We start from the raw sequence: 24888 nt of genomic DNA, 5'->3' as shown, positions 1-24888 counted from the left end.
CCGTGATAGAGAGCACTGACACCAGCACCGTGATATATAATATGCTTTCTATATTTGAAAGAAAGTATATTATACATGTACAACCCTTTATACTGTACACCTATAAAAGGACCTTTGTGGGTGGACCTAGTAGCTAGTGATTTGCAGACTGTCCCTGCTCCAAACACCAAACTGTCCCTCAGTCCCTACACTGATAAAAGACAGCTGCAGAATCGGGCAGCAATCAGCTCAGCAGTCAAGTATAATAAACTTTGTATATTTGAAAGAAAGTATATTATACGTGTACAACCCTATATACTGTAAACCTATACCAGTCCTTAAAAGGACCTTTGTGGACCTAGTAGCTAGTGATTTGGAGACTGTCCCTCAGTCCCTACACTGATAAAAGACAGCTGCAGAATCGGTCAGCACTCAGCTCAGCAGTCAAGTATAATAGGCTTTCTATATTTGAAAGAAAGTATATTATATGTGTACAACCCTATATACTGTACACCTATACCAGTCCTTAAAAGGACTTTTGTGGACCTAATAGTAATAGCTAGTGATTAAACTGACTGTCCCTGCTCCACACAGTGTCCTGTCCCTACACTGACAAAAGACAGCTGCAGAATCGGTCATCAGTGTACTCAGCAATCAGCAGCACAGCAGTCAGCAGCAGTGCACCAGAACCCTATATACTATGCACCTATACCAGTCCTTAAGAGGACTTTTGTGGACCTAATAGCTAGTGATTTGTGTCACTACAGTCTGTCCCTGCTCCACACAGCAACCTCTCCCTACTACACTAACAAAAGACAGAATGTAAAATGGCCGCCAGATCATGTCTATTTATAAGGTAGGGGGAATTTCCAATTGTCCATGTGCTGAAATGTCTCAATTGGCTGTCCTGTACCCCATGATGGATGTGTCATCATGGGTCAAAGTTCTTTCACAATGTAAACGCATATGTCCGCTACGTGAACAGCACCAGAAGTCCGCCGGTTTGGCGAATCGCGAACACGCAAAATTTGCTGCGAACCGACCACCGGGCGAACCACAAGGTCATCCCTACTCATCAGTGCCTCCTCTTCAGTGCCACCTCATCTGTGCCCATCAGTGCAGCCTATCAGTGCACATCATTAAGGAGAAAAATGACTTATTTGCAAAATTACCACCTTAATCAGCCACAGAACCTGTGTAATTAATGTGTGTCCTGGAGTAAAGGGATGATGTGGCAACCCTAGAGGTACAGTGAGCATTGTGATTGACAATGAATTTACATTGGGGGACATAGTTTTTTTTATTTTTTTAATAAAGGAATTGTCAAAAAATGTCTCTGTTTTTAGTAGTTTTTTATACTTTTTACTACTAATATTTTTTCTGCTATGTACCCCATACTCATTCTCATATGGGGGGGGGCTGGGATCTGGGGGCCCCCTTGTTAAAGAGCGCTTTCAGATTCTGATAAGGCAAAATTGTTGGTCTTTTTTCATGTATTTAGCAAAAAATAAAAAACGCAGTGGTTGTAAAATACCACCAAAAGAAAGCTCTATTTGTGTGAAAATAATGATAAAAATTTCATATGGGAACAGTGCTGTGTGACAGCGCAATTGTCAATCAAAGTGTGAGAGTGCTAAAAGCTGAAAATTGTCCTGGGCAAGAAGGGGGTATATGTGCCCAATAAGCACGTGGTTAAAACATGTGTAGTGCTACCCCCATAGGTGCCGCTGTTGAATTAAGGTATCTCCTACCCTGCACAGCCAGGCACACAGAATTTTCCACATGCTGGAATCAAGAATCAGTCAGAATTGCAGCTTTGTTTTTTTGTATTCTATTAGAGGGATTAAACTTGGATAGGATTGAGGGTTTATGGGATGCCCACTTGATCAGCAAAGAACTCTTCAGGGATAAAACTATATGCAGCCTGTATATACACTTCTCCTTCTACCCCCAGCACAATCTTGCTTGTAGAACAAGAACTCCTAGGACCAGCTAGCACTGTGTGGCTGGTCTGACAAGAACAATCAGACCAGTAGAAAATGCCCTTTGCAGGCAGGGACCGCAGGCCATATTGTTAGTGTAGCACAAAAGTCCTAGTGCCCAGCTGTCCTACTCCTGTGGCTACTGATCCCAGCACCAAATCTTTAGGCACTGCCAGCCTGCCTGGCTGCAGTTGCCCCTTTCACTAGCCCTCCTGGCTAAGACTCCACAGACCTCCCAGACTGACTCTGCATCCTCTCAGGCATGCCTCTCAGTCCTCCAACTGTACACTTACCAGCCTTTCTGACTGTCTTCCTCCCTGGAGATTTGCCCGGCAGTGTTTTCCTGCTGTCCTCCACTTGCTCCTGTGCCTCTGGTCAGAACACCTCTGTGTGTCATAAATAGGGTCCCTTCTGCACCCGAGCCAAGGCCTGAGATCACCCCCCCCCCCCATTCAGACTAGAGGGCAATCTCAAGGGACACCGGAAGCCTAGCACTCCATCTCCAACTTCCGCCCGAGCTCCACTGCCCTGGCTGCGCGGACCCTGAGTATTTGAGGGGACCTGCCTCCTGCACACCAATCTGGGGGGATTAGTCAGGGCCCTCATGAATATTTCAAGCAGCTCCTCCTCACCTCCACTCCCATCCTTCTAGAATCTTCTCCAAGTTTCTATAAGTAGGTGGAGGTATCAGAGATGCTACCTGTGAGTCCTACCAGCCTCCCTGAGTCACTCAAACACACAAGTCTGACAATTTTATCTACACTGCACAGAGAGAATAAACTCTCTCTCTCTCTCTCTCTAGCACACTAACTAGAGGGTTCTACACATGAAATAATGCATACAGTTGCAATTCCTCTGTTTCTTGTCTGGAGCTGCCTTCATATCATACTGGGGACTATAATGGTCCTCCAATTACTGCTACTGGTATGGTAGATGGCTCATACCCTGATTTGGGCTGGATGTAAAAGGATGATTTTATTTCTAGTAATATTAAGAATGTGAACATGCTGTACAGTCTGCTTTAACCCAAACATTGTATTGTCTTCAGTCACTCTGGATCAGGAAGACCCAGACAGTATGCAGAAACAATGGGCCATCTCTGGTCGGCTTCTCATTAGATGATTTACTCATCATCTCAACCTCTTCTATGTAATAGTTCTTGGCTCAGACAGAATTATTATGCAAGTGTTGTCAATCTGACATTTATAATTTGCTTTAGTTAATGACAATATGCCTCTAGAAAGATTATGCAGGCATACAAAAGCTTCAGTTGAGTGTTTTGCTGGTAGCCCAGTTAATTCAACTAAGAATGTACCTTCCATGTCTTATAAAATCAGCTTAAATGCTTTTAAACAACAATTATTTTTCTCTATTATTAATGTTTACCATAAACTCTCTTTTTAGTCATTCTCTTACAACCATGTGTTTGGTTGTTTGGTACTTAGAGACTTTTTTCACTGTTACTATTAAAGTAAACCTGTGTTTTTTTCAAAAGCAGGAAAAACAATATGTTAACATTGAACGGAAAGAATAGCCAAAGTTATTTTGGCTCTACTTCTCCTGGGGATCACAGGCTTGCAGTCCGTTCTGCACTCCTGCACTGCTAAAGTCCGCTGTCAGCTGAGATCACTCAGCCAGGAAAAGGGTAGAGAAGAAAGCGCCACCTGAGTGTAGTATTAACAAATGCTTTTATTGACACCAGGTAAAGTTGCACTTACAACATAAAAAGATAAAAAGGCTCATCTGTATTAGTATGTAGTCCTCAGTGTGCCCCTCTGGTCCTTTTCCAGTGACGCTGCAGGGATGCCGGGCAGCAGGGGGTGGATTACTTCTGTGGCCATCAGGAAGAGGCTGGAGCCGGGTGGAAGGCTATGTTGATAGGCTGTAAGGAGGCTATGCCCTCAGAGCCACTGCTCCTTCAATAGGCCTAATGGAAAGGTGTCAGCAATGTGCTACCTATAGACAGGTGCCGTGGGGCAACAGGTCCCAGCGTCGGCCGAAAAGAAAGCACAGTGCTTACTGGGAACAGGGAAGCAATGCAATATATGAAAAGAGTTGGTACACTACTAAATGTATAACAAGGTGAGCCTAAATGTAAAAGCCAGGCTTGGGAAAGATCTCGACTTTAGAGTTGGGATCCACCAAGATGCCTGGACCGGCAGCTGGCTCAACCTCTCAGCAAGCCACTTGGTAGATTGAGCCAGCCACTTCCACCCCCTCCGCAGCCAAGCTCTCCACTGAGCGCTGGTGGGGCAAAGCAGAGAGCCGGTGACTGACCATCACCAACTCTATGCTCACTGAAGGCTAACAACTGAGCGATCAGCAGTGTTTGATCGCTCGGTTCTCAGTCTTATGCCGCGTACACACGGGCAGATTGTATGGCCTACTTAGTCCGCCAAAACACATTTCAGCGGACAGTCCGCTCGTGTGTGGGCTTCAGCTGACTTTTTCAGCGTGCAGTCTGGCGTACTAAGTATTTCGGAATTTCCGTAATACTGTCCGTCATACTTTGGTTTCAGCGTACAATCCGCTCGTGAGTAGGCTAGTTCGACGGACTAAGAATGGCGCATGCTCAGAAAGGATTTACATGGCGGAAGGATGCATTGCTGTGTATTGGACTTCCTATTTCTAGTCCCGTCGTACGTGCTGTACACGTCATCGCACAAGCTTTCAACGGACTGTTTGTGCATCCGTGTGTGGTCAAGTCCATTCATTCGAAAGTATGACGGACTGTCCGTCGGATTGTATGACGGACTAAGTAGGCCATACAATCCGCCCGTGTGTACGCGGCTTTTGAGTTGGCGGGGGACACATACAGCATCGGAATGATGCTACACTCATCTAGGTGAGTATAAATGTTCTAGTGTAGGCTAGAAGTCATTCCAATTGGAGCTTACTCAAGGCTGAAGACCCTCCTTCCATTGCCATGTGACAACACTGGGTCAAGCACCACCATGGCTATATGGAGTCAGTCACATGCTCTTCCATACCCAAGTACTTTCTCAGTTCCTGGCAGCTAAAAGAGTAACACAGTAAAGGTATTTCACTCCTCACAGACTGCATAAGCTAAACCCTGTTTTACACAATGTATGCTGGAAATGTGACCATCCTGATGGTGACTTTTTTCATGTCTTCTGGACTTGTCCATCTATCTCTCAATTTTGGTCTGGAATGAGTTGTGAGAGTAATAAATGATGTGGCTCAGACTCACCTTCCACTGGAGCCGAGGGTGTGCCTTCTGGGTTTGGTGAATGACCTGGCTCCTACTGTAGCAGAGGGAACATTTCTGGGACTGTCCCTTTTTTATGCTCTAAAATACATTTCCATGCATTGGAAGAAACCAGCATCCCCTTTGCTTGCTTTTTGGAAATGCCTCAATAATGCTAATTTGCCTCTCTACAGAGATATGTACGATCGTGGGGTAGATAGGTTTCATAAGGCCAGATGAGTGGAGGAACCATCTATGGTAGATGACTCAGGCCCTTTATTTTCCTCCTCCCTTTTTCTATTCACCCCCCCCCCCCCCATTTTTAATATTGGCCGACCTCTTGTGTTTACAATGTCGCAGGGCAGCCGCATAGCATGGGACCCGGAAACAAGTGAAGATCACTGGAGTAGCCGTGTCTACTACAGTGATTTCCAGCTTTTAGAGAGATCCCACAGGTATGATATAAATACATGGTTACATTGGTCCAAGCTGCTATAATGTAAATATATCCATACCTGGAATTTTTACATAAGTTACTGAAAGATCCACTTTAACTGAATTTCTACCACCAATAATGGCATAACTTTTCTATGTCATGTCAACTGCCAATTAAATACAGTTCTCTCTGCATTAGTACACAAGGTCCAATATAGCATTGCAAAATGACTGAAGAGACGCCGAACACCATTTTTATTAAATCTATAGAACATGGAGATTGATGGAAGAAGCCAGCGATTACTTAGATAAGTTTGTGTTACATAAGTGTGTGATCTCACAGCAACAAAAGACCTTCAAAGACATGAAAAAGTTAATTGGAGAAGTAAAAATAAAACCTTGAAGATTTAGTCTATTTCTACAGTCTAATCCACTTGAGACAAATAAACCTGCTTCCCCCCTAGTGCCTCACCGTCTATTTTCGTAGGCAACCCTTTCACTCCTGCCTGTCTGTACACTTTTTGCACTGGCTCGCCAAACTCTCTACTAAAAGAGGTGTGCAGAGGTTGCTGTGTGGTCAAGGAGTCATCCAATGCTTCTCTAATTACTTTTATGGGTGACTGAGTACTCATTCATATGGGGTTGGGGAGGTAGTATTGGTTGGTCGGTCTGATTTTTAAAATTGTCTTTCAGATTCTGATAGACCCCCACCTACAGCCCCCCACAACCACTGGGCCAGGGTTGTGGGGAAGAGGCCATTGTCCTCATCAACATGGGGAAAAGGTGCTTTGCCATGAGGGTTCCCTCTGCCAAGGTACCCTCCTCCATGTTGAAAACATGTGGCCTGGTTTGGTTCAGGAGGAAACTGCATGCTTGTTCCTACTTCTTTCCTGGACAGCTAGTCTGCATGCTTTGTTACAAGCATGGGATGGATTTTTGGGAAGGACCCTACACTTTCTCTCTTGTTTCTTGTGTTCTTAAAATTTACTCCAGAAGTTTTACACTATAAATGGGGATTTTTTTTGCATGCCCCCCCTCCCCATTAACATCTATACCAGACCCTCATCTATGATAGGGGTCTAGTATAGATTTAGAGAAACCCCTTGCTTCTTTGTTTGCAAACAGAAGTAAATTGGCTGGGAGCTGTCATTTACTGGTAATTCAAACAACCCTTTTTTTAATTATTAAAGGTCAGTGTTGCTGTAGTAGGTTGTATAAATCATTGAGATGCACCACTTTACAGGCAGGGACAGGATTAGACCCCCTCCCCGGCATGTTTTTAAAGGAAGTTTTCTTTTCTTACCGTTAAAACATTAATAAACTGAGTTGTTTTTTTGGGGGGATGGGTTGGTATATGCCCCCTCCCCTTTCCTCAGCAGTACCCACTACCCTTTACCCCATGTATTTGTTTAACCATCCCTTGCCTATTAGCTTAGAAAATGGCCCTCACTATTTTTTAACAGTTTTGTTGACTTTATTTGACTTTAATATGGTTCAGTTTCAGAGAGAAAACTTTACTCATGTTCTGCTAACCTGAACAAGGAGGTCTATGCTGCAGGGACATACGTAATGTGTCTTTTTGGCAAGCAAAGTTAAAACTTCTTAAATGTTCTTATTTTTAAACTTTTTGAAATTCCTTTTTTGGCCATTGATGTCACTTACCATCCTCATTCCTTCTCTGGCATGCAGACATCCCTGACTTAGAGGATGATGACTGGAAAAACTGTTTGGGTTCTTATGTAACTACTATGATCTCTGCTAGAGATAGGTTTCTTTACAGAGCCTACTATACACCTTAGCGCTTGACTGTCATCTGTCCCTGTTTCTTCTACCAGGCACCTGAGGCATTCTTTTTCCATATGGTTTGGTTATGTCTTTCTCTCCTATTATTTTGGAGGTTGTGGTGGACATTAATACTGTGTGTGGGTTAACTGGATCTAAAGATCCTGCTTTTGAACAAGGACTCTCCTAGGGGTAGATTTGTCAAATTGTTTATTTGTTATGCTTCCTTCTATGCTCGCAGGGAGATATTCTTCTGCTGGATGTCTTCTCAGCCCAATACTGTGACCTCTTGGTGTACTACCCTCAATGCGGTTCTGCCCCTGTAAAAGCTTACCTATCCTAACCGCAATTGTCCTCAAAAAATTGTCAAGATTTGGTCTGCATTGATAGACTCATGGGGTACAGGTGTTGACCCGTCTTTGCAGCCTTGAAGTGGTCTGGACTACATGTTGGCCTATCCTAGTTTTTATGATGTGAGCTCCTACCCTGTTTTGTTTCTTACCTTTCCCAGTCCTCCCTCCCTTTCCCTTTCCTCTTCTCCCTTTTCCAGTCCCCCCCTTTCCTTTTCCTCCTCTCCCTTTTCCAGCCCCCCCCCCCCCCGTTCCTTTCTCCCTTTTTCCATTTTCTTGTTGTCCCCTCTTCCTAGGTTTATCTGGGATTATTCACCGGTCTTGAGATATTGAGGAGCCCTGCAATATGTACCCCTTTTGGATAATTGCACTGCATCTGTGCATAATATCTTTACTTATTCAAGACTACATACACAGCAATCAACCTTCAGAAGTTTGAAGAAAATATCTCTAAGTTTTTAATCTTTTTTTAAAGTTGTTCATAAAAAAGTAGATTTCATTTCAGGTCTTCACTGACCCCTCATACACCCTCATACAGGTAAATGATTATGTTACTGGGTGCACGACCGTGCCAAGCGATCAGCCAAACAAACATGGGTCCTCGCCCTTTATTTTCTGACTCTTGTTCCCTACATGTAGACCAGCCTTGGGGAAAGAGCACTTGACGTTAATTGGCTCTTGAAGAAAAGAGAAAAAAGGCAGCCATCCCTTTCTGATTCTTTAGAAATGCGATGAATTTTTTTTTTTTTTTTAAATGATTGACATTAATGTCTTTTTTCTTGTCTCTGAGCCTTTAATTGACCCATGATGAATGCTGAATGTTTATATAGTAAAAGAGAACCAAAAAAAATTAAATAAAAAATTACTTTAAAAGTCATTTGGGCTACAAGAGGTTTCTTTCCTTTTAACAGCCAAAATTAAAATGGTGTCACGGAATAAAAGAGCATTTTCTAAAAGTGATTTTTCTTGGAACTGTGGGTACTTTTTTTATTGTAAAAGATCTCTTAAAAAAACAATTTTCCCTGTGTACTAGTATTGTGCTAGTGGTATTGTACTACCACTACCATGAGTTTCAGAAAACATGGAACATGGTGTGACATTCCTGGAACATTCTTAAAATCATCAGAAAACAAAAATGATTAACAGAAGGATAGCTAGGTTGCATGGACTTTTTTTTTTAAGTAATAAAGTGAAAAAGCAATGAGGATGTCCAAATTAGAATATACTGCATTGGCAAAAGGGTTATATTCTTGGCTGAAAGCTGGCCAAGCGCTTGTCGTCGCCAGACCATTATACCTAAAGTATATGATCTTGTTGGACATCTCATTCGAGAACCATGGATAATTTGGACTTGGATCAATTTTTGTGGCTTTACCACAGACTCCACTGTTCTGAGAAGGCTTTCCACAAGATTGTGTAGAGTGTCTGTGAACTTTTGTGCTCATTCCTCCAAAATAGCATTTGTGAGGTCAGGTACTGCTGTTGGATGATAAGACCTGGCTTGGCATTCCAATTCATCCCAGAGATGTTCAGTAGGAATAAGGTCAGGGCTCGTACACGCCATGCAAGATCCCCCACACCAAACCCATCAATGTATGGATTTGTGCACAGGGAAATAGTTATGCTGGAACAAAAAAGGGTCTTTCCAAAACTGGTAGCACAAGGCTGGACAAAAACAAATGCATGGAATGTCTCTATCTGCTGTAACATTAATAGTACCTTGAAATTAAAGCTGCGGCGAGGTAGGACAGAAGTCCACCTAAAAAGGAACACAAAAGGTACCAAAAAGACAAAAAAAAAAGATATCCAAAAATGAGAGGATGTGGGGATGCTGTATTGTTTAAGACCTTTTGCATTTTAGCCTGGTACTCCGCTTTAAGCCTGTGACTGTGACCTAGACTGTTGGGAGCTGGCTGGTAAGAGAAGAGTCCTATGCTCAGGGTATCACCAAAGATGATCCACTTGTTGCTAAGCATCTGGACTGGAGGTTGCTGGCTGGCTGACTTTACACTAATGCTGTTAGCAGAGTAAGACTGACTGTCATTTAGGAATACCGTACCACTGCATGTAGAATCCAGTATTTTAAGCATGTCAGCAGAAAGTTTGAAAGTTTGGGCCCCTACACAATAGCCAGCTGAAGGTTGAGATCAAGGAATCTATCACTTACTGATTGCATCCATTTTCTTTAGTTAGGGACACCCATTTCAGGTTAAAGACCAAAGTACACATTTGGAACTTTCACCATTTTCTGCCCATGGACATAGATAAAGTGGGTGAGGGGGGTCAGAACCCCTTCCTTCCCATAGCAGAGTTATGTTTGTGAAAAAACTGAAAGCTTTGCTCCTATCTGTACGGGAACAAGCTCCTGTAAAAGTTTTGATCAAGCCCCTTATGCTGTCTGGATCATGCTGCTGCTGCTGCTCCCCTCTCCTCTCTCCAGGCCACTTTAGTTTATTTACATTATCTCTCCAGCATTTACATCTTGTGCACCTCGAGCCAAGCCCAGCTAAGGTGGGGGGGGGGGGCATTCTGGCTCGACGACTCAGGTGGGAGCGGGACCACTCAGCTCGGGCAGGGAGGTGGGCCAGCTTGGCTCAGGCAAGGAGGCAGGTCCGCTCGGTCCAGCCTACAGTATTGGCCATTAGGGGACCATGTGGATGCCAGGTTTGAGGGGAAGGCCCAGAGCATTAGGTGGGGGGGGGGTACATTCTGGCTCAGTGGCTCAGGCGGGAGCGGGACCACTCAGCTCGGGCAGGGAGGTGGGCCAGCTTTGCTCAGGCAAGGAGGCATGTCCGCTCGGTCCAGCCTACAGTATTGGCCATTAGGAGACCATGTGGATGCCAGGTTTGAGAGGGAGGCCCAGAGCATTACTCGCTACCTACCTCTTGGTTAGGACAGAGTATGTGAGATTGATCACCATGAGGAAGACATATGCAGTATGATTGTGCTGATGTCTGTACATGTTTGCTGGTCTCTCACTTGCAGCACAGGTAAATAAAGCAGAATTTTGGGTAGAAAGGCACACAGTGAGTACAGTCAAGTTTTAAGCAGCTCCCACTGTGCAATTTGCAAAACTCACAACAATTTGTCACAGTGTGGTAGGTTCGCAAATTTTTGTCTTCTGGTTACCCAAGACTGAACCCACCCCCAGAAAAAAAAAATCTGTTGCTGCCAGATAGTCCAATTGCTTAGCTATTGTCTGCTCATCATTAAATAATGTTTATTGCTACTTTCATTCTTTATTTGATGTGATGCTGTGGTATGTCTGCCAATAATGCGTTAATATAGCCTGATGCTGAGGATAACTTGCTGATTACTCTAGACTGAGTAATAGTTCTCTCACTCATTCATCTGTTACAATATACTTTACTTTACTTGCAGTCCAACAGCTTGGTGTTAATTTCTGGTGCCTTTGCTTTATTGAGTTTGGTATACGTATACCTACATATGCATAGGTGTCCGCAGCTATCTCCTGCTCACCCAGGTGGGTCAGAGAGTACTGAGCTGTTTGCAGAGTTGGGGCACAATAAAAGAGGTCCAAATGCATCAAGCACTACATGCTTGAGGGGTGTCCACATACAGTTAATTTGGCTATATAATAAAGCTCATAGCAGCTAATAAGGTATAAATATATTTTACCATAACTGTGAAAAGATGATTAGTGGTTGGTGGCCATTGGTTACTACTAAATGTTGGCCATAATATCCAAGAACTTGATTATCAGGGTACGTGGCATTAGATATGTGAACCTAACATAGTATGTGTGCAGTAAGTTCTCCGGCCTCCTCCAGTCTAATGAGGACTTTCAAGGCCACAGATAGCTGACATCCTTCTGTATGTGGTGGGTTGTGAGGCAAGTGGGTGCAAGGTGGATAAAGTTATTGGGCACCAGAAACTTCTTGAATGCAAAAGAGATGTTTATTTCTCTTACAGTCTTTTATGAGGGAAAGAGGGTTAGGACCAGGACACCCTTAAGTAGCTGCAGATTCAATTGGCAGACTCTGAGACATCAATAGTAGGAGGAGGACAGCTGTGCAGGGAAAGGCCCCAGCAAGTCGTCACATCTGCAAGTGCTAGGAATGCTGTCTCCTATGGCAACAGTCTTTAACAGTTCCTAACACAAACGTAACGGTTCCTTCAGCTTTATTACAACTTCTCCTTGTAGTTCTTCACCACTGAGATCCCGGTCTCTCACTAGACACTCACTAGACCTGGTCTCTCACTAGAACCTTGAATTCCTCCAGTCTTTGCGGTGGTATCTTCCTCAAACGTCACCCCTGCTTCTCTGCTGGGTCCCTAGCTTAGCACTCCAGATATTTATCAAGCTTCACCTCTGCTGGCTGGGTCCCTGACTTGATCACGGCCTGAAGTTTCCCGATTCTCCACCATTCCCCTTCTGTGAAAATGCTGCTCCTGTACTTGCTTCAGTTACTCAATGTGGTCCTTGGTCCACACATCTCCCCAGACCCCCGTCCAGGTGGCACAGAACAGAGATCACCTGTCTCCACCTGAATATATAGGCTCTCCCAGCAGGCCAAGGGATTCAAGAAAACCCCTGCCCATTGGCTGAGATACCCCATATACCCATAACCTGACTTTGGGTTCTCATATCTAGTACCAGCAAGTGCCCGGCTACCCAGAGGTAGAAGAGAAAAATACCACAAGGCCAAACTAAGGTTGAAATCAATAGATCTCTAACAATCAACCAGGGAGATTACTCCTGGCAAGTAAACTTGTTAGGAACATCCCTGCCTAAAATCCAGGTTGCTACATGTGTTTAAAGGCAGTAAAGTCATTCTTTTTTTTAATTTTATTTTTTTATAAATTACTATAATTTGTGCAGGCTCAAGCACATTAACTTGTTGGGTGCCAAGTGCTGGTTCACATGGAAGGCCTACCAACATGGGTTCTTCCAGGCTACGTTAGGCACTTTGTTACAGGGTCACTTTACTACACACATGGGGTAACTCCATGCTGTGCATTCTTCATCAATGCCCTGGGACATAGCCGATGCTGCTGTGGGGGAATTCTAAACCTAAAGGTGGACCTCTACTGTTAGCGATGAACATGTACCATGTACACTGGCAATGCAACTGTTCTCCAGTTCACTCTTCCCTGTGATAATGTACACCTTCACCATAACTTGCAATTAGGAGGGACATGCTGTGACAATGTCCACATCTTCCTGTCCAGCGTTTTCCACTACCAATACTCAGTAGCAGAGTGGGCCCCACCGTGCACTCTGCACAGGCTCCACACACATGCACTCAACTTAACTCTTAAACTTCTGTACCTCTGTACAAGATGAGAACCTCTGCTCCCATTGCACTGGGAGACAGACCGCTGACGGAAGGAGTGCCGACAAAATCTCACTCACTGTTAAAGGCCGAGCTACCTAAAACAGGTATAGGCTATCGACATACTTCCATTACTCTAGGTAACCACTTGTGTCTTCACACTACTTCACTCTACACCAATGTCTTCATACCCCAGTGTGTTAAGAGACCCACTCGGTGAACTATATGTGTGCAGGTTAATTACTATACACCTCTTTAGTAACTTCAGACCAGGCAAGGACAACGTTTCAATACTTTTATTGAGAAAGGTCCACCAGATAAAGGCATTATTATTCCTAACTCCCTAACTATAACTACAGGCTGATTGCTGCCCATGCATACCTGCTAAGGTGTAGTCCAGCTGTAACAGTCCTTCAGAGGCACTCTCGTGTAGATGCAAATCCTTCAGAGGCATACTCCAGTGCTGGTGTCTTTAGGGAAAACCCTGAGCTAAATATGTCTACATGCGGGCAGTGGTGAACAATAGCCTTCTGCTCCCCTGGCTCTCATCTTCCATCTCAATCCCCTATGGGTCTCGCAACCAACTGCTGTGCTGGAACTCTATCCTGATACTCTGCTTGGGGGAAGGACTTTCTGAGCTGGACAACTGACCCAATTTATATCTTACAAGACAGGTGGGCCAGACCTAGACAAGAACCTGCCAAAAAGACCAATAAACCAGGCATGGCATTAACTCCTACTCTCCTGGCCGAGACAGCACCTAACTTCAACCTGTCTAATTTTTAAAACCCAGAGTAGAAAGTGAAATAAGGATTCTGAATGGGTGCTATAAAAAGAAATGAACATATTTTCTTGTTAGCTGGAGACTTTCTAGTCAAACTGATCCAGCAACCACATATCATGGGTGTTCAGAAAGTCCCATTCCATCCAGATTCCTGGAGCTTCCAGGACTGCTACCTAGTTCTACCCAGCAATTACAAATACTCTTTGTTGGGAGTGAGTGCTCTGAGGTTGAACCTAAGGACCCCAACTCTGCCGGACTGTATCCATTCCCACTGTCCAGTGGTGAAGTTAATATTGCGGTTGGAGCCAGCCCGCAGCATGTGAGGAGTGCAGGGACAGAGCTTGTGATCCCTATTTGATCCTGTGTTAGCAGCACCCGATTTTGGAGCTGAGCTGCTGGGGATGTGTGCTGGGACCTCCAGGGAATCTCCGAGAATGGTCAAATACGGGAGAGAAATGGCCGCCGCTCCAGAGGTCTGTGGAGAATTCACAACCAGCGTCTCCCCCATCGGACCCGCTTCCCAGAAGGCTTATTTACAGAGGAGAGGGAGATCACTGGACAAATGAAATGACCGCATGGTCAGAGCTGGCAGGGGGGTGGAGGAGGAAGATGAACAGTCCCTTACACAGATAATGGCTGCCATACAGGGATATCAGAACAAACCGATTGATCGTTTGGCAGGGGGGTGATACAGGGATATCAGAACAAACCAATTGATCGTTTTGGGGAACGTAAGATGGAGTTCTCATTCATGAAGCATGATATGCAGAAACTCAGGAAAAAGCTCAAGCGGCAGACCATCACATTGCCTCCCTGGAAGATACTGTCAGGCCTCTGGACACTGCTGCGCAGGTGACCAAGAAAACCCTCTTTGAAAACACTTTAAAGATGGCTGACATAGAAGAGCGCATGAGAAGGAATAATATACGGCTGGTGGGGTTCCCTGAGGGAGTGTAGGGAAGACACCCAGAAGAATTGCTGGAGAACTGGCTTGACGAGCACATGGCTCCTGATACTTTCACCAAAATGTTTGCTATTGAATGGGCACACCGTGTCCCGGGCCATCCTCCACCAAAGTGAGCACCTGCCAGATCTATGATAGCAAAGGTATTATATTTTCGTGACCGGGAGAATGTTCTGAAGGGAGCTAGGACTGGTCCTGAGCTGGAGTTTAATGGCTACCGAATATCAATTTACCCTGACTTCTCAGCTGACCCTCAGAAACAGAGGGCCTCATTTCAACCAATAAAAAAGCGTCTTAGGGATCTTAACTTGATTTACAGTATGTTATATGCTACTGAACTGCGCATTGTGGAAAATGGAAAAGCCTACTTTTTCACTACTCTTACTGCAGCTTCAGAATGACTGGATGCCATTGGTCACCTGTGGGGTGGAGTTTCTTCTCTCCCCCCCGACTACCTATAAGGAAGTGATAGACTGGAGAAAAGGGACTTTGAAAGTGCCTGCTGTTTATTTTTATTTTTCTCTCGCCTGGATAAGTATATGTTCTTTTTGGCTTCTTTCCCCTTTTTTTTTACATTTTCTCCCTTGGGTAACATTCTGTCTAGGATTCACAACCATTGCTCTATTTTTCCCTGGCAGCTCAGAAACCTGACTGAGATGCTATAAGCCCATATAGTATTTGCTGCTTGCATATTATTATTTCATTTTGGAAGCCTGCAGACTGTTCTCTATACTGCAAAAGGTCTTCTTGTTTTATTTTTTATTTTTGATTGAGAAACTGTTCCAGGACTGAACTTAAGGACTGTTACCTCATGGCGCTGGGTCCTGTGTGACTACTTTGTCACACATCCGTTACCTCTTTTGATATACGGTTATGGGAACAAAGTGCCTGGCATGTTGGGACTGGGTGCGGGGAGGGGGGAGGGAGTATTAGGGAAGTTTCCAGTGATGGGGAAAATGTATTTGTGTCTGGCTGGGATTATCTATATTCAGCGTGGGTGCAACAAGTCCTATACAGTTATGCTGCTACTATGCTCTGTATGTGGGGGAGGGGAACTCTGGGGCCCTGATTGTTTGGCTCCCTGCATGCCAGGGAGGAGATCACCTGCTTAATGCTCCCTTGCCATGGAGGTGAGTCTAATGCCGCATACACACCATCGGAATTCTCAACGAAAAAAGCTATGATGGTTTTTCCGACGGAATTCCGCTCAAACTTGGCTTGCATACACACCGTCACACAAAAGTTTGCTGAACTTTCGACCATCAAGACCATCAAGAACGCAGTGACTTACAACATTACGACGAGCCGAGAAAATTAGGTTCAATGCTTTCAAGCATGCGTCTAATTGTTTCCGAGCATGCGTAGGAATCCCGATCAAAACTTTTTCAGTCGGAAAAATTGAGAACCTGCTCTCAATCTTTTGCTGGCGGAAATTCGGCCAGCAAAATTCCGATGGAGCATATACAAGGTCGCATTTTCCGACGAAAAACTCTCAACAGTCTTTTGCTGGCCGAATTTCCGATCATGTGTACGCGGCATTAGGGTTTTGGCCTGGAATGTCAGAGGCCTTAACTCCAAATTTAAACGCTCATTGATATTTGACTATATAAAAAAAGTATAAACCGCATTTAATCCGTCTGCAGGAGACTCATTTACAGGGTTCCAGGGTTCTCTCTTTAAAAAGGGCCCATATTTCTGGAGCTTACCATGCCAGTTTTTGTTCATATGATAGGGGGGTATCTACACTGGTCACAAAAGCTATGCCCATCTCCATGCATGCACTTAAGACTGATGTTAAGGGGAGATATGTTATACTGGTGGTGCAGGTGATGAACAGGTACATGACATTTGTACATTTATATGTGCCTCCTCCCTTTTCGCTATCCCATTTGGATGACATGTTATGGGCCACATATGAGATAGCAGAAGGGAAGATTTTCATTTTGGGGGATTTTAATGCAGTGGCAGACTCAGCCATGGACCAGCTGGGTGCATCATCTGGGGCACCAGCCCCCTTGGCAAGAGGGCTGTCTACACATGGTTTCAGGGATGTCTGGCGCTTTCACCATCCTGATACTAAGTACTCCTGTTATTCAGAAACGCACAAGACACTCTCCAGAACAGACACTATCCTGGCTGAGAAGGAGGGTATGGAGCTGGTCAGGGGGGTATCCTACCTACCTAGAGCCCTGTCTGACCATTCTCCCATGTTGCTGGAACTCAATCTGGGGCCAAAGCCAGGGATCCTTCACTGGTGGTTGGAGGCTAGTTGGCTACAAGAGGAATACGTGACGATTAAGTGTACTGAGGCGATTGATTAATCACTTCTGGCCTGAAAATAGAAAAACTGGGTCTCCTCTTATCCATAGTTACATAGAAGGTGGGGTCGAAAAAAGACACAAGTCCAACCTATGTGTGTGATTATATGTCAGTTTTACATTGTATATCCCTGTATGTTGTGGTCATTCAGGTGCTTATCTAATAGTTTCTTGAAATGACGATGCCCCCCCCACTGAGACCACCGCCTGTGGAAGGGAATTTCACATCCTTGCCGCTCTTACTGTAAAGAACCCTCTTTGTAGTTTAAGGTTAATCCTCTTTTCTTCTAATTTTAATGAGTGGCCATGAGTCTTGTTAAACTCCCTTCTGTGAAAAAGTTTTATCCCTTTTGTGGGGTCACCAGTACGGTATTTGTATATTGAAATCATATCCCCTCTCAAGCGTCTCTTCTCCAGGGAGAATAAGTTCAGTGCTCGCAACCTTTCCTCATAACTAATATCCACCAGACCCTTTATTAGGTTTGTTGCCCTTCTTTGTACTCGCTCCATTTCCAGTACATCCTTCCTGAGGACTGGTGCCCAGAACTGGACAGCATAATCCAGGTGCGGCCGGACCAGAGTCTTGTAGAGCGGGAGAATTATCATTTTATCTCTGGAGTTGATCCCCTTTTTAATGCATGCTAATCTTTTTAATGAATGCCAATTCTGTTTGCTTTGTTAGCAGCAGCTTGGCATTGCATGCATTTGCTGAGACTATCATCTACTAGGACCCCCAGGTCTTTTTCCATCCTAGATTCCCCCAGAGGTTCTCCCCCCAGTGTATAGATTGCATTCATATTTTTGCTACCCAAATGCATTATTTTACATTTTTCTACATTGAACCTCATTTGCCATGTAGTTGCCCACCCCATTCATTTGTTCAGATCTTTTTGCAAGGTTTCCACATCCTGCAGAGAAGTTATTGCCCTGCTTAGCTTAGTATCGTCCGCAAATACAGAGATTGAGCTGTTTACCCCATCCTCCAGGTCATTTATGAACAAATTAAATAGGATTGAATATGTGCAGGAGCCCACCAGAGAAAGACTGCCAACACCACAGGAAAGAACAAGGGAATACCGTACTGTTTTGACTGACCAAACCACTAGGGATGCACCTAAAATTTTGGCCGCTGAAATATATCTGCCGAAAGCACGTTGCCGAAAGAAAAAACACGCCAAAAATAGAGCCGAAAATGGGGCGAGGCCCCACCCATGGTGCCGCCCAGTACAGGGGTGTCATTCTGGAGCACCCCCGTCCAGTCCTCTCCTCCCCTCCCTCCCTCCTCGACGAGGCGGCTGAAAGGCAGAAAGCAAAACAGTACGCGACAGTTATTACCGTAAGCTTCACCGAGCGGGCGCTCTGTTTCTAACAGCATGTCAAACAACAAGTCCTGAACTCTTAACCCCCACAGTGCTGCACACTGATAATGCTCCTCCCGCTGATCATACTGACAAGATGCACCTTAATGCGGTAAGCTGACAGCTTTCCTCCATAGCTTTGCTTTGCTAACACTGCCCTGTCCTGATCCTGTCTGATATTCTAAGGCAGGCTGAATGATGGGCTCTGGTGAGGCACAGGCAGGCTGCATGATGGGCACTGGCAGACTGCATTTGATGGACACTGGTGAGGCTGCATTGATCTCCTGTACCACATCGGCAGTCTCTGACCATCTCCTGTACCACGTTTGCAGTCTCTGATCATCTCCTGTGTTATGTCTGCAGTCTCTGACCATCTCCTGTACCATGTCTGCAGTCTCTGATCATCTCCTGTACCATGTCTGCCGTCTCTGATCATCTCCTGTACCATGTCTGCAGTCTCTGATCATCTCCTGTATTATGTCTGCAGACTCTGACCATCTCCTGTATCATATCTGCTAGAGGTGCACCACATGGAAATTTTGCTAATACTATTAGCAATGTGTTATTTAAAAATGTATACGTTTTATTTAAAATATAAAAATATGTTTTAAAAACAGTAAGGGACATTCTTCCCACTGATCACCAATGTAAAGATCATTCTTCCCACTGATCACCAATGTAAGGAGCATTCTTCCCACTGATCACCAATGTAAGGAACATTCTTCCCACTGATCACCAATGTAAGGAACATTCTTCCCACTGATCACCAATGTAAGGGACATTCTTCCCACTGATCACCAATGTAAGGGACATTCTTCCCACTGATCACCAATGTAAAGATCATTCTTCCCACTGATCACCAATGTAAGGGACATTCTTCCCACTGATCACCAATGTAAGGGACGTTCTTCTCACTGATCACCAATGTAAGGGACATTCTTCCCACTGATCACCAATGTAAGGATCATTCTTCCCACTGATCACCAATGTAAGGAACATTCTTCCCACTGATGACCAATGTAAGGGACATTCTTCCCACTGATCACCAATGTAAGGAACATTCTTCCCACTGATCACCAATGTAAGGGACATTCTTCCCACTGATCACCAATGTAAGGGACATTCTTCCCACTGATCACCAATGTAAAGGATGTTCTTCTCACTGATCACCAATGTAAGGGACATTCTTCCCACTGATCACCAATGTAAGGGACATTCTTCCCACTGATCACCAATGTAAGGGACGTTCTTCTCACTGATCACCAATGTAAGGGACGTTCTTCCCACTGATCACCAATGTAAGGCACATTCTTCCCACTGATCACCAATGTAAGGGACATTCTTCCCACTGATCACCAATGTAAGGGACATTCTTCCCACTGATCACCAATGTAAGGGACATTCTTCCCACTGAACACCAATGTAAGGGACATTCTTCCCACTGATCACCAATGTAAGGGACATTCTTCCCACTGATCACCAATGTAAGGGACATTCTTCCCACTGATCACCAATGTAAGGAGCATTCTTCCCACTGATCACCAATGTAAGGAACATTCTTCCCACTGATCACCAATGTAAGGAACATTCTTCCCACTGATCACCAATGTAAGGGACATTCTTCCCACTGATCACCAATGTAAGGGACATTCTTCCCACTGATCACCAATGTAAGGAGCATTCTTCCCACTGATCACCAATGTAAAGATCATTCTTCCTACTAATCACCATTGTAAGACGTTTTTTTTACTAGTGACTATCACACTAATGTACCATGAGCTCTAGATATAATATTTATTAGCAAGGGTTCCCTGAGACCAGAATGTTATCTTAAAGGTTTCTCTGTGACAAACGGGTTGAGAAAGACTGCTCTTACCTCCCGACTTTCTGAGGTGAGCAAGATGAACACCTTTTAGGACAAATGTATGTAGGCAATGGACACATCTCTCCCATGCCCCAATTTAATCAGACCCTGAGAAATTAATACTTGAAAAAGTGTTGGTACTTTTTTTTACCACTGTTTTTCCTTTTTATTGTTTATTTATAATAACAAATATTATAATTTAGAGGTTGGATGAAGGTTTAGGGTAGTATAACACTTTTGGTATGTCTGTGAAGGTCCTCATTTATACAGGCCATCAGTAGTTGGATTATGTACGAAAGTTCTTCAACATGACAGAAGTCATGGCTATTAGCAAAATGGTTTTGGTACCTAAATAGTATGTTTTATAGAGATCTTATAGAGATCTCTTTATAGAGATCTTTACATCAGGGTAGAAAGGAGGAGAACGTAAAAGGAACATGAAAATTAGGTTCAGAAATAGGGTTAGTCCCATCAAATAATGGACAGTAGTGTTAAATGCTATAGTGGCCATTCTAAACCTGGGTTTCATGGAGCACTAGGGTTCCTCTAGACTTTTGTAGGGAGTTCCATGAGCAGTGGTGGATTGATCTCTTGCCTGACAGTACCTGCATAGTTCTGGCACCAATGCATCTCACCAGATCCAGTAGCGTGGTATCAGTAGAGCCTTTCCTTTCCGTCTCTCAGGAATCAATTTTCAAATATTGTATCACTTATATTAATTCAGTTTGCTAATTGGGCTATTTAAGTCTTTACAAGAATACATACACCAATCCCTAATGAGAGGACAGTGTTCAGACCATGTTCTGACTGTTTATTTCAATTTGATGAATGGTAAATTAATGATGACAGTTTCCTTGGATGCATTTGCGGTTTGACACTCCTCATGTTACAGTATCTTTTCTCTCTGATTCTGGGTACCCCAAATAGGGTGGCCCTGCCTGATAAGAGCAGTCTCACTTGGGCCATTGAGCTTTGTAAATTGGCTTTACATCTTGAGTTACCTATATTGGACACTAATATGAAGGGGGAATTTTCCAATGACCACTTGTGTAAGGAGATACGTTTCCAATGTAAGGGAACACGTTTCAACTAATCACAACTAATCACCAATATAATGACCATTCTTCCCATTGAGACCGATGTAAGGAGGCATTTCGCCATTAACCACCATAGTAAGGATACACTACAATTACTTTTTTTACTATACATTCTACATGATTATTTTATGTATTACATCTATATCTACTGCTGTACTGTAAGATGTGGTAATAATATGTTTTCGTGAGAGTTTCCCGAGACCTGAAAACTATTTCAAGGTTTCCTCCACAGCAAAAACAGTTGAGCTTAAACAGTACAGGATTTAGCTAGATTCTTATTTTTTGAATTTTGCTGCCACCTGGTGTTAATTTGTTAAACTGCTGTTACTTACCTGATATAGGCTAATTCCGCTGCACAGTTTTTACATAACTTGTATACGATATATGAAGAAGGGTTGTAGGTTATCTATTGTGAAGCCATTAATATTTATGCTGCTATTGTTGACCATACTCTATACCAGCCTTTCTCAACCTTTTTACCTCAGTGGAACCTTTGAAATAATTATTAGGTCCCAGGGTTCCCTTGGTAAATTTAAGTGTAGCGGATGACATTTTGGACAAAATGTCATACGCATGTAAATTTAGTTTTTGCTTCAGAACAGTAGGGGTTCTGAAGGTTAATAACATAGGTTGGCCAGTCTGCCCGGGCTGTGTTGGAAGTTCTGCCTGGTCATGTGAGCAGTGAGGTGCACATGACAGACCAGAACCAGGCCTGGTTGGACGTTTTGAGTATCAACCCTCTCGGAACCAATCAGTGGGAGTGCCGGCCCTGCTGGGGAGTCTGGGAAGGGGTACTTAAGATGTTTGGGTCACGTGTTTAAGAGAGAGGAGTTTGCGAGGCCCGTGTGGTCTGTTCTGGTTCCAGGACCGGGGTAGCCCCATGAGGGGTCCCGGTCACGGGGTGTTCGACATCCTGCAACATGTTCCTGTTAAAAGCCCCTAACAGACCTGCTTGGTCTGGGGTGGGGATCCGTCTGTTCCCGAGTCTCGGAACCGGCTGGTCTGAGGTGCAGTAACTGAGGGAGGATTCAAGGTGTCCGAATGTGCTCTCGGCCTGGAGAGGTGCCACAGCTTGTGGAAGTGACCTGGGGGGGGGGGCTCTTCGGAGGAGGGCCGACGAGTGGCATCCTGGGAAGTGCCTGGTTACTGAGTTGGGAAGGACATTGACAAATTTACGTTTTTCCAGTACCATTGAGGAGACAGAAAATGTCCCAGGTACTGAGGAAAAAGGTTCCTGTTCACCCTTGGTTACAACTTGTCCACGTTCATAAGATTGTTTCAAGTATTTGAGTCGACGTACTGACTGCCATGATCTCTGGCTAGAGATCAGTTCAGCCTTGAAGTACCCAGCTGTGAGTGGCTACTCTCTGGGTGGAATTAGAGAATTTGCTAGACCTGCAGTTCAAGGTGAATGAGTTCTTCACCCGTGCCCTCTGTTCCTATGAGAGACTGTGCTATTGGATGTTATTACTGCAAAATAAAACCTTTCAAAAGGACTTTATTTGTGTCAGCGTTCAAGTTGTTGGGTATAAACCCTGGGAACCCCTAGACGTGGAAGAGCAGGCCAAGAGGAGGTAACTGGTAAGCCCAATAAGTCAAGGCCGCCCTGCAAGGGTTGTGGCCGCTACATAAGTCTTTAGGATCCAGTGGGAAAAATGCTCCTTACGTTGGTGGTCAGTAGGAGAAATACCCCCTTATAACGATGCCTTATAGTCAGTTAAAAAAATTGTTGCTACTGGCTTTGACAAGTGGCATTGGACCCAGAACTTTCCAGGTACCATCAGATGGGAGGTCAATGAGAATCAAGAAACTCCTAGCAATCTCTTGAGGAACCCTAAGGTTCCATTACGACCCTGGTTGAGAATGGTTGCGTAATACAATTTGAGTGAACAATCTCCTTTGGATCTTCAAACAACTATGTAGTAAGTGGAAATGCTTGAATGGATTAAAATGACATGGATTGTTTAGAAGTGTCCGCATATTATATCGTTTTGATAAATCTAGAGGTGATTTTGCAGATATGGTAAGATCAGATAGAATAGTGTACGGCCAACTTAGGGACGTTAAGTCCAAAGTGCATCAACTGAAATTGTCACCTATTTTCTACCATTAGGAAAAGATAGAAATTTTGCAAAGTGGACAATCTGTTGCCTTCTGTCACATTGTTGTGAAGTTTAAAGAGGAGTACTTGTTTGAACAATCTTCTGGGAGGACAGTTTGAACTGGGCGGCCTACTATTATTATAATACCATGGCCTGCTATACCCATGGGTTCCAACATTAATTTTTTTAGGGTGTAGAGCCTGAAAATAGGGGCAGAAGGAAGGGAATCAAGTGGCAGCTCCATTGGGTATCTTTGAAGGAAGGACTACCATGGTATGGATAGGAGATACTATACATTTTGCTAACAGGCTTTGGTTCAAATGTGATTGGCAGGAATAGAAGGGGACCTGTAAACAGGGAAAAGGCAGTGATGGTAAAGGGCCATCCATAGTAATCAGCATATGTAATGCTTCAGAAGACTGTCAGAGAATAAAGGACTTGAGATAGAGTCTTGGAACATGACAAAAGATGGAGACCAAGTTACAATACCTCGATTTGATAGAAATGGACCAACACCTGGAAAACAGATAATTTTGGTACTGTGACTATCCTTCAATTGTATGCCTTCTGTTATATGGAGCATTATGCTGAATACAGCCAATTAACCTATATCTTATTTTTTTCAGGCCTGATTGCAGCGCAGTTGCTCTTTGAGATACTTTGCCCATTGGTCGTCCTGTGAAACAAAAAATGGATTTATTAAGACTTTTGAAATTGTAAACTTTAGAAGGCTAGATCACTGAGCCAACCCTGGAATTACAGGTGCCTGAAGGGTTATTCATTTTGGAAAACCATGCTATGCGGTTGGCTATGTTAACTGGAACTCTCCTACAAAATGGCAGCTCTTGTATTACATTTAATATGGTCGCTAATGCAAAGCACCATTGCACTTAATGATCCTCACCAGACACCTGTTGGCGACACGAGGCTTTGTGGGGAGTACAGCAACCAGGTCCTGGCTAATGGACGGTGCAGGATTGTCGCCACTCTGCCTCAACATGATGGTCACCGGTGCCCAGATATGTTTCGTTGTACAGATGAAATCTCATACTGGCTCCATGAGAACGAGCAGAGGAAACAGGAGGTCCTGGAGCTCAGAGAACTGCTGTCAGAGCTTCAAGAAGAACTCAGGAACCACAGACACCGCCTAAGAGTACTGGAACAGGTGGGTGATTTACTATGACCAGAAGAAATAGGCAGGGGCGGACTGACCATTGGGGCTCTCGGGCACTGCCCGAGGGCCCCATGCTACTAAGGGGCCCCATCAGGGTTGCCAGCCTCAATAAAACCAGGGACAGTATATAAAAATCTGTGTTTTTTTTAAATCCCAAGATTATAGCTGCCCCGCCTCTCCAGTACCTTTTCAGT

The 24888-nt window shown here is 44.2% G+C and overlaps 1 protein-coding gene across 1 annotated transcript in view; it reads left to right on the top strand.

The window, feature by feature from the left end:
* The window catches only part of LOC143990338 (angiopoietin-related protein 7-like), a 56992-nt gene that overhangs the window by 8557 nt on the left and 23547 nt on the right, over positions 1–24888 (top strand). Inside the window, exon 2 of the mRNA XM_077490381.1 lies at positions 24147–24685. Within this exon, the coding sequence (XP_077346507.1) occupies positions 24356–24685 (330 nt within the window). The 5' untranslated portion in view covers positions 24147–24355. The remainder of the gene's footprint in view (positions 1–24146; positions 24686–24888) is intronic.

This window comes from Lithobates pipiens, unplaced genomic scaffold (genome assembly GCF_037356315.1).
Source record: "Lithobates pipiens isolate NorthernLeopardFrog02 unplaced genomic scaffold, aLitPip1_a1.2 Scaffold_18, whole genome shotgun sequence".
Taxonomy (NCBI): Eukaryota; Metazoa; Chordata; class Amphibia; order Anura; family Ranidae; genus Lithobates; species Lithobates pipiens.
The sequence above is the reverse complement of the archived record's forward strand: the minus strand, read 5'-3'. Positions and strand labels throughout refer to the sequence as shown.